General features: G+C 45.7%; 1 protein-coding gene across 3 annotated transcripts in view; it reads left to right on the top strand.

The window, feature by feature from the left end:
- The first annotated feature begins 758 nt into the window (after positions 1-758).
- The window catches only part of Haus4 (HAUS augmin like complex subunit 4), a 35,271-nt gene continuing 21,967 nt past the window's right edge, over positions 759-14,062 (top strand). The window contains exons 1-6 of one of the 3 annotated variants that reach the window (XM_045154807.1): positions 759-867; positions 2,375-2,447; positions 6,230-6,372; positions 6,451-6,582; positions 7,587-7,721; positions 11,808-11,904. In XM_045154807.1, coding sequence (XP_045010742.1) covers positions 2,393-2,447; positions 6,230-6,372; positions 6,451-6,582; positions 7,587-7,721; positions 11,808-11,904 — 562 coding nt within the window. In that variant the 5' untranslated portion in view covers positions 759-867; positions 2,375-2,392. Of the gene's footprint in view, positions 876-2,374; positions 2,448-6,229; positions 6,373-6,450; positions 6,583-7,586; positions 7,722-11,807; positions 11,905-14,062 lie in introns of all 3 variants that reach the window. The other 2 variants (XM_045154808.1, XM_045154809.1) reach the window with 2 other exon arrangements.

The raw sequence follows: 14,062 nt of genomic DNA, 5'->3' as shown, positions 1-14,062 counted from the left end.
GGACTCACTATAGCCCATGCTGATCTGGAATTCACTATGTAGTCTCAGGGTGTACTCGAACTCATGGCGATCCTTCTACCTCTGCCTCCCGTGCTGAGATTAAAGGCGTGCGCCACCACGCCTGGCCCAGACTGCTAGATTTGTGATTGAGATGGGTGAATGATGGATGAGAACATGGAAAGCAGAGGTGCCCAGAGTAGGAAACTCAGGAGGAAGCCAACCCAAGGGAGCGGCGAGCTGTGGGCATGGGCGTGAACAGTCCGGGTGTAGAGACTTGCCGGGCACTTGGGGGAGCTGCGGCGACCTTGAACTGAACCTCTTTCCGCTTTAGTTTTCCTGTGTACAGTGGGTTTGGCCGTGACCATCCTCAGAGACAGGAGAGGCAAACGCCTGACACAGGGCCTGCGCTGCTTACCGACTGCGGGACCAAGGCCAGGCCCGGCAGCGGTCCCGAGAACACCGCCTCCCGCCCGACGCGCTGCGGTTGGGGGCCAGGGCTGGCGATGGGCGTGGCCTGCCCGCCCCGCCCCGCGCGCCTCCCCGCCCGCCCCGCGCGCCCCCACCGCCCCGCGCGCCCCCCGCCCCGCCCCCCCGCGCCCCCCCCCCGCCCCGCCGCGCGCCCCCCGCCCCGCCCCGCCCGCCCCGCGCGCCCCCGCCAGCCCCGCCCTGCGCGCCCCCCGCCCCGCCCCGCCTCGCGCCCCCCGCCCCGCCCCGCCCGCCCCGCGCGCCCCCGCCAGCCCCGCCCTGCGCGCCCTCCCCCCGCCCCCCGGGCCCAGCGTCCGCGCCTCCCGCGCCGCCCTTCCGGTCGCCTGTCCCGGCCTGTGCCGGCAGATCCTCCGCTAGGCCCGGGAGCTCCGCCGCCCCTGGGTGCGCAGGTTTGCGTGGGGAGGGGTCTATCCGGCCAGTCCCGGGTCTCCGGCCTCGTCCTTGTCCTTGGGAATCTTTGGCCGCCCAGCCTGAAGGGGAGTCGGGGCTGGAGAGCCTGTTGTGCATGTTGATCTATGTCGGGCCTTGTCAGGGTCCTGTCTTGTGAAAATACCTGTAAAATCAATTTACTGTTCAGCGCTGCGTGTAAACAGAGAGCTGAGGATTTCAAAGACGCCTGAGTCAGAATTCAATGCTCCGTCTCTGCTGCAGCTAAGGGGCCCTGGGTGGCAGCTGCCTTCACGCCCTTGTAGCCTTTTAAAAGGGTAAAAGAAGAAAAAAAACTTATGGAGGGAGTAGCCGAGCTGTTGGAATCTGGATTGGTCTTCGTCTCTGTGTGTGCACGAAATTTGCCTGCAAAACTTTTTATTCTCAAGCTTAGATCAAAACTGAATTGTTGATACACTGAGCTCAACTAGGTAGTGGCTTTTGTTGACAAGTCGATTGTTACTGAATGTTTTATCCAGTGCAAGCACTGTTAACTCACTTTTGCAGAAGGAAGAGTTTGGCACCAAAGAGTTCCCCCCTAATTCATACTGAAGCAGTAATGGGGCCGCTGTGGACTCAATCCCAAGCATTCTGCCTCCTTAGACACAGGCTTTTCTTGACTATGTTACAAAACATGAACTTAACTTTGATGTCACTCATAAAATGAGTGAATAAACCAAATGTTCTGCAAATGAAGTGTAATATGGGAAATGTTTTATGTCAAGTTCAAACTGCTCATCTGTCCCTGTGTTAATGTCATTCTTGCCAGTGTTCAAAATATGCTTAGGTCATGGCCCAATTTCAGCTGCCTTCACTACACCCTTGCATTACTCTGGCCTCTGACCCCTCTTGTCAGCCTTCTTCTCGCGCCCTTTTTCGACAAGGTGCTCTTTAGTAATCACGTTAAGTAAGTGAAGAAACATTGTTGTTCCGGTGTGGGATGATTTGTCCCTGAAGGGTGATTTTAGCATTAATGATTGAAAATTCCAGCAGCTCTTAGATGAAAGGACAAGTTCAAGAAGCATAAGAAAACTAGTATGAAATTTGATAGCTTAGTTATTTGGAGGGGTAAAAAACCACTTTCCCCCCCTCCTTTCTCCAGTTTACTTCTTTCATGAAAATAACAGCTCAGTTTTAGCTTCAACATAATGGTGGGGAATCTTGATTGGACCCTAATGAACTGGGTTTTCTTTTTTCTTTTCTTTTTAGAAAGTACTTTTTGAATAGCCTGGAACAAACAGAGACATTTTGTGTTTGGAATGCAGACTATTCTGGCACTTCTGAGTCTGTCCATAAAACCTGTATAAGAGCTTAGATCCAGGATATTGTAAATTAGACCTCTATAAAAAGTATCCTGGGAGTTCCCAGTTTGTGGAAAAGAAACTAGAGCCCAAGGTCATTTCATCTGGAACAGTCAGATGTTTATTCATCTGTTATCTTTCATTTGCCTCCACACAAACAGGAATATCAGATAAGCCAAATGGCATCTGGAGACTTCTGTTCACCTGGAGAAGGGATGGAAATACTACAACAAGGTAAGGGAAGACATGTGAGGGGGTTGCTGACTTTTCTAGATAGATCCAGACTCTTTCCTTCTAGAATAAAAAGAATTCATAATGCCCACTAGAATGGTTTCTTTCACAGAGCCTCAGTTTCTGGGGAGAGTAGAGTATATGGAAATTTCTTTTTTTTCTCTCCAAATATTAATTTAATTTAATTTGTTTATTTGCAAGCAGAGAGAGGAAGGAGATAGAGAATGGACAGCCACTGCCAACAAACTATAGATACATGTGCCCCTCTTGTGCATCTGCCTTATGTGGGTACTAGGGAATCAAACTTGGGTCCTTTGGCTTTGCAGGCAAACACCTTAACTGCTAAGCCATCTCTCCAGCACTTCTAATTTTTTTTTTTTTTTTTTTTTTAATGAGAGAGAGAGAGAGAGAAAGAGAGAGGGAGAATTGGTGCATCAGGGCTTCCAGCCACTACAATCAAACCCCAGATGTGTGTGCTACCTTATGTGCATGTGTGACCTTGCACACTTGATTCACCTTGTGCATCTGGCTTACATTGGATTTGCAGAGTTGAACATGTGTCCTTAGGCTTCTCAGGCAAACACTGTAACCGCTAAGCCATTTCTCCAGCCTGGAAATTCTTGAACACACTCTTACTGGGAAACAGTTTATAAACTCCTGTTACTGTTCTATATCTGTGCAACAGATTGAAAAGTCAGGATACTAGCACCCTGCTGTATTAGCAAACATATTGTAAATATGAGCGCCTTCAGGGATGCCTTCCTACTTGTGGTTTTTGTTTTGTTTTGTTTTGTTTTTCAAGGTAGGGTCTCACTTTAGCTTAGGCTGACCTGGAATTCACTATGTAGTCTCAGGGTGGCCTCGAACTCATGGCAATCCTCCTACCTTTGCTTCCTGAGTGCTGGGATTAAAGGTGTGCACCACCATACCAAGCCCTACCTGTATTTTTAATTTCTTCCAAAATTTCAGTCCCTATATCTTACATTCTTTCCATATCTTGAGTCCCTTCTGTGTGTGTGTGTGTGTGTGTGTGTGTGTGTATGTGTGTATTTTTTGTTAGTTTTATTTTGTTGAGGTAGAGTCTTACTATAGACCACACTGACCAGGAATTCACTATAGTCTCAGGGTGGCCTTGAACTCACAGTGATCCTCCTACCTCTGCCTCTCAAGTGCTGGGATTAAAGGCGTGTGCCACCATGCCCAGCTGTTTCGTTTCCTTTCCTCTCCTTCCCTTTCCCCCTACCCCCCTCTTTTCTTTCCTTTTCCTTCCCCTCACTCCTTCCCCTCTTTCCTTTTCCTTTTTCCTTTCCTTCCTTTTTGTTTTTGAGATAGGGTCTTGCTCTAGCCCAGACTGACCTGGAGCTCATTCGGTAGTCCCAGGCTGGCCTCAGACCCAACTCACAGTGATCCTCCTACTTCTGCCTCCAGAGTGCTGGAATGAAAGGCATGTACCACCACATCTAGCTCTATTTTGGTTTATTTTTTGGTTTTTCTTTTTTTAAAATTTTTTTATTAACAACTTTCATGATTATAAAATATAGCCCATGGTAATACCCTCCCTCCCCCAACTTACCCCTTTGAAACTCCACTCTCCATCATACCCCTCCCCATCTCAATCAGTCTCCCTTTTACTTTTGATGTCTTGATCTTTTCCTCCACTTACGATGGTCTTATGCAGGTAGTGTCAGGCACTGTGAGGCCATGGATATCCAGGCCATTTTGTATCTGGAGGAATCCTGGTGTATGGAGACCTACCTGCCCTTCCTTTGGCTCTTACATTCTTTCTGCCACTCTTCTGCATTAGACCCTGAGCCTTGGAAGGTGTGCTAGAGATATCGCAGTACTGAGCACTATGGTCATTTCTTTCCATCACCATACCTTCTGAGTCATCCCAAGGTCACTGCCATCTGAAAAGAGAAGATTCTCAACAAAAGTGAGAGTAGCATTAATATAACGGTGTGAACATTAACAGAAGTGCTTACTGGGCAGTTTGTTAAGCATAGTATATACATTTGGCCAGACAACAGCAGACGTTACACCCCTAGGGCTCATGACTACCCTCTTTTAAGTTTTCAGTATCAGGGATGTATTCCCTCCCATGGAGCGGGCCTCCAGTCCAATTAGAGGGCAGTTGGTTTCCACCATAACAGACATGCCACTATTGCACCTGTTGGCTCATTTGGGCTGGCTGGCCAATTATAAGGCTTGCAGTGTCCATTGTTGAGTATCTTCACAGGTGGTATCTTTTCTCCCATTGAACTACTTGTAGAATGGCTTCTTCCAGCTTTCTATCAGCTATTTTTTGGCTTTTCAAGGTAGAATCTTGCTGTAGCCCAGGCTGACCTGCAATTCACCATGTAGTCTCAGGGTGGCCTTGAAGTACCAGTGATCCTCTTACCTCTGCTTCCCAAATGCTGGGATTGAAGGTGTGCTCCACCATGCCCAGGCACTATTTTATTTTTTATAATGAATTAATACTTTAAAAGGAGGGAAATAGAGACAGATTTTTTTTAATTTTTATTTTATTTTTGCTTTTTGAGACAGGTAGCCCTGGCTGAACTCAAACTAAATGCATAGCTGAGGATGACCTTGAGTTCCTGACCTTTATCTATTCCACATCCCAAGTGCTGAGATAACAGGTGCTCCCTAATACACTTGGTTTATGTGGTGCTTGGAATCAAACCCAGGGCCTCCTGCATGCATCCCACAAACCAATATAGGCAAGCACCTATATTGACTGAATTCCATCCCTATCCTAAGATTGATAAATTTCTGATCTATCTATCTATCTTTCTTTCTTTCTTTCTTTCTTTCTTTCTTTCTTTCTTTCTTTCTTTCTTTCTTTCTCTTTTTTTTTTTTTTTTTTTTTTTGAGGTAGGATCTCACTCTAGCCCAGGCTGACCTGATATTCACTGTTGTCTCAGGGTGGTCTTGAACTCATGGTGGTCCTCCTACCTCTGCGTCCTAAGTGCTGGGATTAAAGGCATATGTCACCATGCCTGGAAAATTTCTTAATCTTGAAAAAGGACTTTTGGGGCTGGGAGGATGGCTTAGTGGTTAAAGGCCCTTGCTCGTAAAGTTTGCTGGTTTAGGTTCAAATCCTCATTACTCATGTAAAGCAAGATGCACAGTGTTGCATGTGTCTGGAGTTCATTTGCAGTGGCCAGAGGCCCTAGTGTGCTCATTCTCACTCTCTTTCTTTCTGTCAAGTAAATAAATAAATTTTAAGAACAAAATAGGGGTCTGGAGAGATGACTTAGTAATTAAGGCATGATTAACGCACTTGCCTGCAAAGGCTAACAACCTGAGTTTGATTCCCTAGTACCAACTTAAAGCCAGATGTGCAAAGCGGTGCATGCACCTGGATTTCATTTACAGTGGGTGGGGCTCCTGGTGTGTTGGGCTCAAAGGACCCTCCTGTCTTAGCTTCCTGAATAGCTGGGACTATAGATGTGATGTGTATCACTGTATCCTTTTGTTTTGTTTTGTTTTGTTTTTGAAGTAAGGTCTCACTGTAGCGTATGCTTGCCTGGATTTTCATTATGTAGTCTCAGGGTGGCCTTGAACTCATGGCAATCCTCCTACTTCTGCCTCCTGAGTGCTGGGATTAAAGGCATTTGCCACCATGCCTGGTTTATCCTTTTTTTTTTTTTTGAGGTAGGGTTTCACTCTAGTCCAGGCTGACCTGGAATTCACTCTGTATTGTCAGGGTTGCCTCAAACTCATAGCGATTGTTTTATTTTTATTTTTATGTCTGCCTGGTTTTTTGTCCTTATTCCACTAAGTGTGCAGCAAGCAGTTTCCTCCTTGTAACCTGAGTGAAGAGGACCTGTTACAGAACCCAAATTTCAGCAAGCTGTTGATGAGTCTGTCACAGCATGTGGATGATAGTGGCTTAAGCCTCACCATGGCAAAGGAACAGTCTCAGGTAAGTGAGATGACAGGAGCAATGTAAAGTGAGAGAGAGAAAGACTGATTCCTAGACTGGACAGTTTTTGTTTTCTAGGCATGGAATGAAGTTCGACTGCATAAGACAACATGGTTGAGGTCCGAAATTTTATACAGAGTCATCCAAGAGCTGCTTGTAGACTACTATGTGAAGACACAAGACACAAATCTAAGTTCAGAAGACAAAAAGGTAAGGCCAAGTCCTTGTATGGTGGTACATAACCTTTAATCCCAGCACTTCTTGGGAGGGGTGGAGGTGGTGTGCCTGAGACTACACAGTGAATTCTAGGTCAGCCTGGGCTAGAGTGAGACCCTGCCTCAAAAAATCAACAAACAAACAAAAAGGCGATGCCAAAGATATGAGGTTGGTGTAATTAGCAAATGTAAGAATGACCATGGTAGCAGATGTGGGTGTGCATACCTGTAATCCCAGGACTCATGAGGCTGAGACAGGAGGAGCTTAAGTGCAAGTATCTTAAGACCAGCATATGCAATGTAGAAAGACCCTGTAAAAAAGCAGAAAAGGAGAGAAGGGAAGAAAGGAAAGAGGGGAGAAAAGTACTTGAAATTGAGGGGGTTATCTGAAGGGGTTATATGTTTTTTGGTTTTTCGAGGTAGGATTTCACTCTAGCTTAGGCTGATCTGGAATTCACTATTTAGTGTCGGGGTGGCCTTCAACTCATGGCAATCCTTTTACCACTGCCTCCCAAGTACTAGGATTAAAGGCATGTGCCACCATGCCGGGCTTAATGACATGGTTTTTTTTTTTTTTTTTCATTTTTGTTTTTCGAGGTAGGGTTTCGCTCTAGCCCAGGCTGACCTGGGATTCACTCTGTAGTCTCAGGGTGGCCTCAAACTCATGGCGATCCTCCTACCTCTGCCTCCCTAGTGCTGGGATTAAAAGCGTGTGCCAACACACCTGGCTGATTGATCACATGTTTTAAGACTTTGAAAATGTATGAGAAGCTGGGCGCGGTGGTGCACATCTTTAGTCCTTTAGTACTTGGGAGGCAGAGGTAGGAGGATTGCTGTGAGTTCAAAGGAGACCCTGAAAATACATAGTGAATTCTTGGTTAGCCTGGGCTAGAATGAGACCATATCTTGAAAACCAAAAAGAACTGGTTCTTGGGGATGGAAGGGAAAGAGTAAAATAAAATAAATAGTCACTTTTTTTTTTTTTTTTTAAATTCTCAGTTTCATGAGACCCTTGAACACCGGCTGCTCATGACTGAACTGACACAGCTCTCAGAGCCTAGGCCCAGTAAGGAGATACCTCTACTTCTAGGGCTGGAGAAGGCGGACCTTCTGGAACTCTTGCCACCCTCAGAGGTTGGGAATGGGCAGATATTGGATCACAGAGTAAAATAGCTTGATTTTTCCCATTTCTTTAAATCAGTCTTTCTTCTTTTCTTCTTCCCTTTCTCCCTCCTTCCTTCCATTCTTTTTCTTTTTCAAGACAAGGTCTTAGTATCCCAGGGTGGCCTGGAACTCACTATGTAGTAGCCAGTGATGGCCTTGAACTTCTGATCCTTTGTTCATGGTAGGCAGGTGCTCTTCTAACTAGCCACGTCCCAATCCCCTCCCCTTGAATTTTTGAAACAGAATTTTACTGCAGCTTTGATTGGCCTCAAACTCATGGTCCTACTGCCTTAGGCTCCTAAGTACAGTCTAGTTTTTTTTGTTTTTTTTAAGGTAGAGTCTCACTCTAGCTCAGGCTGAGCAGGAACTTACTCTGTAGTCCCAGGATGACCCTCAAACTCATGGTGACCCTCCTACCTCTGCCTCTGGAGTGCTGGAATTAAAGGCGTGTGCCACCATACTCGGTTTATAGTCTTTTAAAAAATTATTATTATTACGTATTTATTTGAGAGAGAGAAAGAGAGAGAATGGGCATGCTAGGGACTTCAGCTGCTGTAAACAAACTCCAGATGCGTGCACCCCCTTGAGCACATGTGCAACATTGTGTGCTTACGTCACTGTGTGTCTGGCTATGTGGTACCAGGAGATTTGAACATGAGTTCTTAGGCTTCACAAGCAAGCACCTTGACAGCTAAGCCATCTCACCAGTCCTACAGTCTGTTTTAATGTATTATAATTAGAACTCTTTTTAGGCTGAGCATGTTGGCTTTTTTTGTTTGTTTGTTTTTTGAGGTAGGATCTCACTCTAGCTCAGGCTGACCTGGAATTCACTATGTAGTCTTAGGGTGGCTTTGAGATCACAGTGATCCTCCTACCTCTGCTTCTCAAGTGCTAGGATTAAAGGTATGTGCCACCATGCCTGGCTCTTCTTTTTCTTTTTTGGTATATTTAGTGTGGTCTGTGTATATGTGTGTGTGCAGATGCATACACTGCATGTGTACAGAGGCCAGAGGAGGACATCATCAAGCATCCACCTTTATTACTCTCTTCCTTGTTTCCTTGGATAGGGTCTCTTTTCTTTAAATTTTGAAATTAATTAATTTTTTATTAATATCCATGATTGTAAACAATATCCCATGGTAATACCTGCCCACCCCACTTTCCCCTTTGAAACTCCATTCTCCATCATATCCCCTCCTCCATCTCAATCAGTCTCTCTTTTATTTTGTAATGCCCTTTCTTTTTAATTTATTTGAAAGTGACAGAGAAAGGCAGAGAGAGAGAGAGAGAGAGAGAGAGAGAGAGAGAGAGAGAGAGAAAGAATGAATGGGCACATCGGGGCTTCCAGCCACTGCAAACGAACTCCAGATGCGTGCACCGTGGGTCCTGGAGAATCGAGCCTTGAACCAGTGTCCTTAGGCTTCACAGGCAAGCGCTTAACCGCTAAGCCATCTCTCCAGCCCCTCTCTTTTATTTTGATGTCATGATTATTTACCTCCTATTATGATAGTCTTGTGTAGGTAGTGTCAGGCACTGTGAAGTCATGGATATCCAGGCCATTTTGTGTCTGGAGGAGCACGTTGTAAGGAGTCCTACCCTTCCTTTGGCTCTTACATTCTTTCCGCCACCTCTTCCGCATTAGACCCTGAGCCTTGGAAGGTGTGATAGAGATATTGCAGTGCTAAGCACTCATCTGACATTTCTTCCTAGCATCATGATGCTTTCTGAGTCATCCCAAGGTCATTGCCATCTGAAAAGAGAAGATTCTCTACCAAAAGTGAGAGTAGCATTAATATATAGGTATGAACATTAAGAGAATTGATTACTGGGCAGTTTGATGAACATGGTATATACATTTAGCCAGACAGCAGCTGACATTATACCCCTAGGGCTCATGACTACTCCTGTTTTAAGTTTTCAGTATCAGGGATGTATTCCCTCCCATGGAGGAGGCTTTCAGTCCAATTAGAGGGCAGTTGGTTTCCACCATGACAGATGTGCCACTATTGCACCTGTTGGCTCATTTGGCCTGGCTGACAAAATATAAGGCCTGTAGTGTCCACTGTTGAGTATCTTCACTGACGATTTCTCTCTCCCCATTGAACTGCATGCAGAATGGCTTTTTCTAGCTTTTTGTCAGCTAGTCTATATGGAGGAGGTTATCAGCTCAGTTCCAGCAGGATTTTTCAGTGGCCTTGCAACTCAAAGTATATGTGGAGTCTTCAGCAATTGGGTCTTACCATCTATTTCTGACAGGAAAACAAAGGCCTCGGCAATGGCCTATGTTTTTGGGGGGACATCAGGGACCTTCCTGCCTAACAACTCACTGGAAGGTATCCCATCCCTGGCACTGAAAATTTTCTAGTAACAATCTATGGCTTCTGAGTGTTCCATTGCCCAAAAAAGTAGGTTTCTATATGACTTATTTGTATCCTCTTAGATTTCCCTCCACCTTTCCTTTACTCAGTCTCTTTCCTGACCTCACTTAGGCCTTTTCACCCCCCATTAATCTATTCTACTTACATATATACAATACCATCTTATTAAATACCCTCCTCCCTTCCTTTCTGTTCCCTTTATATTTCCTTTCTAGCTTAATGGCCTCTGCTACTGAGTTTTCTTCCTATTAAAACAGATGTCCAATCATCATAACTAGGATCCATGTATGAGAGAGAACATGTGATTTGGCTTTCTGGGCCTGGGTTACCTCACTTAGTATAATCCTTTCCAGATCCATGGATTTTCCTGCAAGTTTTGTAACTTCATTTTTCTTTACTGCTGAGTAGATGTCCATTGTGTAAATCCCTTAGGATGTGTGTTGCCCCACACCCTTAATCCTGTTAACTAGAAGGCTAAGATTTCTGGTCTGTTGAGGGTTCCAAGTCAGCTTGTGACCAAATGAGACCCTTCCCTAATGAACAAACAAGAGGAAACAAAGCCACTATAAATCAGGAAGCAACAAATGACAAGCCAAAAATGTAGCTTATTTAAGAATGGGAAGCCGGGCATGGTTGCACACGCCATTAATCACAGCACTTGGGAAGCAGAGGTAGGAGGATCGCTGTGAGTTTGAGGCTACTCTGAGACTAGTGAATTTCAAGTCAGGCTGGGCTAGAGTGAGACCCTAACTTGAAAAACCAAAAAAAAAAAAAAAAAAAAAACCAAACCCAAAACTGATATGGAAGGTGCAATTAGCACTTCTGATTCTAGCTTATATGCCAGGCTTATTTGGCAGGTACTGACCTGGTGTAATCCCTTTCAGGATGATTTTGTTCTCAGTTATGCTGTGCTCCTGCTTGGGTCCCTATTTGCTGCGCTGTGGGTTCAAGTAGGCTGGTGGGGTTGCTGGTCGCTGGATCGCTGCTCTGGTTGCTGGTGATTGGTGCTGTGAGCTCCCTTCCCCATGTCTCTTGTGCTTTCTGGCGCTTGATCTGGCAGTGGGGGAGGGTAGGCTGTGGATGGTAACTCTAGTTCTCCCGCTGGTCCACATGATCCTCTTCCTCCTGGTCTGGCCCTTCATTGTTTGCTACGGTCCTCCCTTCACATCCCCTCACTTAGCTGAGCCCAGCCTTGTAGCTGTTACCCTGCAGACCTGCTGCCACTGCTGCTAGAGCTTCTTCTGCCTGCCTGCTCTGGACCTCTTGTATATCTCTGCTGCCACTGGTAACCTCTTCCTCCCTCCCTCCCTCCCCCCCTCCCTCCCTCCCTCCCTCCCTTCCTTCCTTCCTTTCTTTTTTGGCTTTTTTCTCCCTAGGCTGCTTGGCTATGGTTCCCACGCCACCATCTTAACCAGAAGTGAGATAGGGTCTCTTGTTGAATCCGGAGCTCATGCTGACTTTTGGTTAGACTGGCTGACCTGTGAACCTTGGTGATTCTTTTGTCTGTGTCCTCAGTTCTGTGGTTATAGGTGTGTATGCCCATGGCCACCTTTTTATGCTGGGGACCAAACTTAGGTCCTCATGCTCAAACAGCAAGCACTTACCCCCTGAGACATCTCCCTAGCCCCTAGGTCTTCCTAGTCCTAACAATCTATTTGTACCTTCCTCTTTGCTGTAGGATTTTGTGTGGATGAGAGCACGGCTCCAGCTAGAAGTGGAGGAGCAGCTTAAGAGGAAGTGTTTCACTCTGCTGTGCTACCATGATCCCAATTCAGGTGAGGGCTGCCTTCTGTTCTGCTTATGGTCACATGGGCTCTGTGTGTGTGTGTTCTAGACCTGATGTGTGTGTGCAAATGCCAGTGCCCCATGCGCATGTGTAGGGGCCAGGGTTTACTGAGTATCCTTTATCACTCTTTCACTTTATTTCCCTGAGACAGTTTCTTAACCTGGAGCTGACCAGCCTGCTGCAGCAATCCTCTTGTCCCCACTCCCCACTCAGCACTGAGGTTATAGGCATGCCTGGCCACGCCCAGCCTTTTACATGGGTATCAGGAATTCAGCTCTCATGTTTCATAGCAAGTGGTCTTATCCACTGAGCCTTCTCCCCAGCCTTTTTATGTATTTATTTTTAGGTGCTTTGCAGCTAAAATCAAGCTTATTTTTATTCATTTATTTCATTTTATTTTGTTTATTTTTTCAAGGTAGGATTTCTCTCTAGCTCCTGCCTCTGCCTCCCAAGTGCTGGGATTAAAGGCATGTGCCATCACGCCTGGCTTATTTACTTTTTAATATTTTATGTATTTATTTGAGAGAAAGAATGGGCATGCCAGGGCCTCTACCCACTGCAAACAAACTCCAAAACTCCAGATGCATGTGCCACCTTGTGCACCTGGGTTACGTGGGTACTGGGGAATTGAGCCTGGGTCCTTAGGCTTCACAGGCAAGTGCCTTAACCACTAAGCCATCACTCCAGCCCCCCTTTATTATTATTATTATTATTTTATAATTAACAACTTCATGATTGTAAACCCATGATTGTATATCCCATGGTAATTGCCTCCCTCCCCTGACTTTCCCCTTTGAAACTCCAGTCTCCATCATATACCCTCCCCCGTCAGTCAGTCTCTCTTTTATTTTGATGTCATCATCTTACTCTCCTATTATAATAGTCTTGTATAAGTAGTGTCAGGCACTGTGAGGTCAGGGATAGCCAGGCCATTTGGCGTGTGGAGGAGCACGTTGTAAGGAGTCCTGCTTTTCCTTTGGCTCTTACATTCTTCTTGGCACATCTCCTGTAATGGACCCTGAGCCTTGGAGGTGTGATAAGATAGTTCAGTGCTGAGCACGCCTCTGTCATTTCTTCTCAGCACTGTGATAACTTCTGAGTCGTCCCAATGTCACTACCATCAGAAAAGAGAAAGTTCTCTAATGAAAAAGTGAGAGTTGCCGGGCGTGGTGGTGCACGTCTTTAATCCCAACACCCAGGAGGCAGAGGTAGGAGGATCACTAGTTTAAGGCCACCCTGAGGCTACATAGTGAATTCCAGGTCAGCCTGAGCTAGAGTGAGATCCTACCTCTAAAAAACAAAAAAACAAAAGAAAACAAAAAAAAAAGTGAGAGTAGCATTAATATATGGGTATGAACATTAACAGAAGTGCTTACTGGGCAGTTGGATGAGCATAGTATATACATTTAGCCAGATAGCAGCAGATGTTACACCCCTAGGGCTCATGACTACCCCTGTTGTAGGTTTTCAGTATCGAGGCTGCATTCCTTCCTATTGAGCGGGCCTCTAGTCCAGTTAGAGGGCAGTTGGTTTCCATCATGACAGATGTGCCACAATTGCACCCGTTGGCTCATTTGGCCTGACTGGCAAAATATAAGGCTTGAAGTGTCCACTGTTGAGTATCTTCATTGGTGATTTTTCTCTCTTTCATTGAACTGCACGCAGAATGGCTTTTCCCAGCTTTCTGTCAGCTGGTCTACATGGAGGAGGCTTTCAGCTCAGCTCCAGCAGGATTTCTCAGTGACCTTGCAGCCCAAGTATGTGGAGTCTTCAGCAATAGAGTCATACCATCTATTCCTGGTGGGAAACCAAGGGCTTCGGCAATGGCCTATAAACTTTTGGGGGCCAAGGACCTCCCTGGCCAACCACTCACTGGAAGGTTTCCCGTCCCTGGCACTGACAATTTTCTAGTAACAGTCTATGACTCCTGAGTGTTCCATTGTCTAAAAAAGGAGGTTTCCATGTGATTTATTTATATCCTCTTAGATTTTTAAATTTTTTTTCTTAATTTATGTTTTACTAACATCTTCTATGATTCTAAACAATATCCCATGGCAATCCCCTTCCTCCCCCTACTTTCCCGTTTGAAACCCTATTCTCTATCATATCACTTCCCCCCCTCAATCACTCTCTCTTTTATTTTGGTG

The sequence above is a fragment of the Jaculus jaculus genome, chromosome 7 (genome assembly GCF_020740685.1).
Source record: "Jaculus jaculus isolate mJacJac1 chromosome 7, mJacJac1.mat.Y.cur, whole genome shotgun sequence".
Taxonomy (NCBI): domain Eukaryota; kingdom Metazoa; phylum Chordata; class Mammalia; order Rodentia; family Dipodidae; genus Jaculus; species Jaculus jaculus.
Note: the sequence above shows the minus strand (reverse complement) of the source record. Positions and strands in the feature narration are given on the sequence as shown.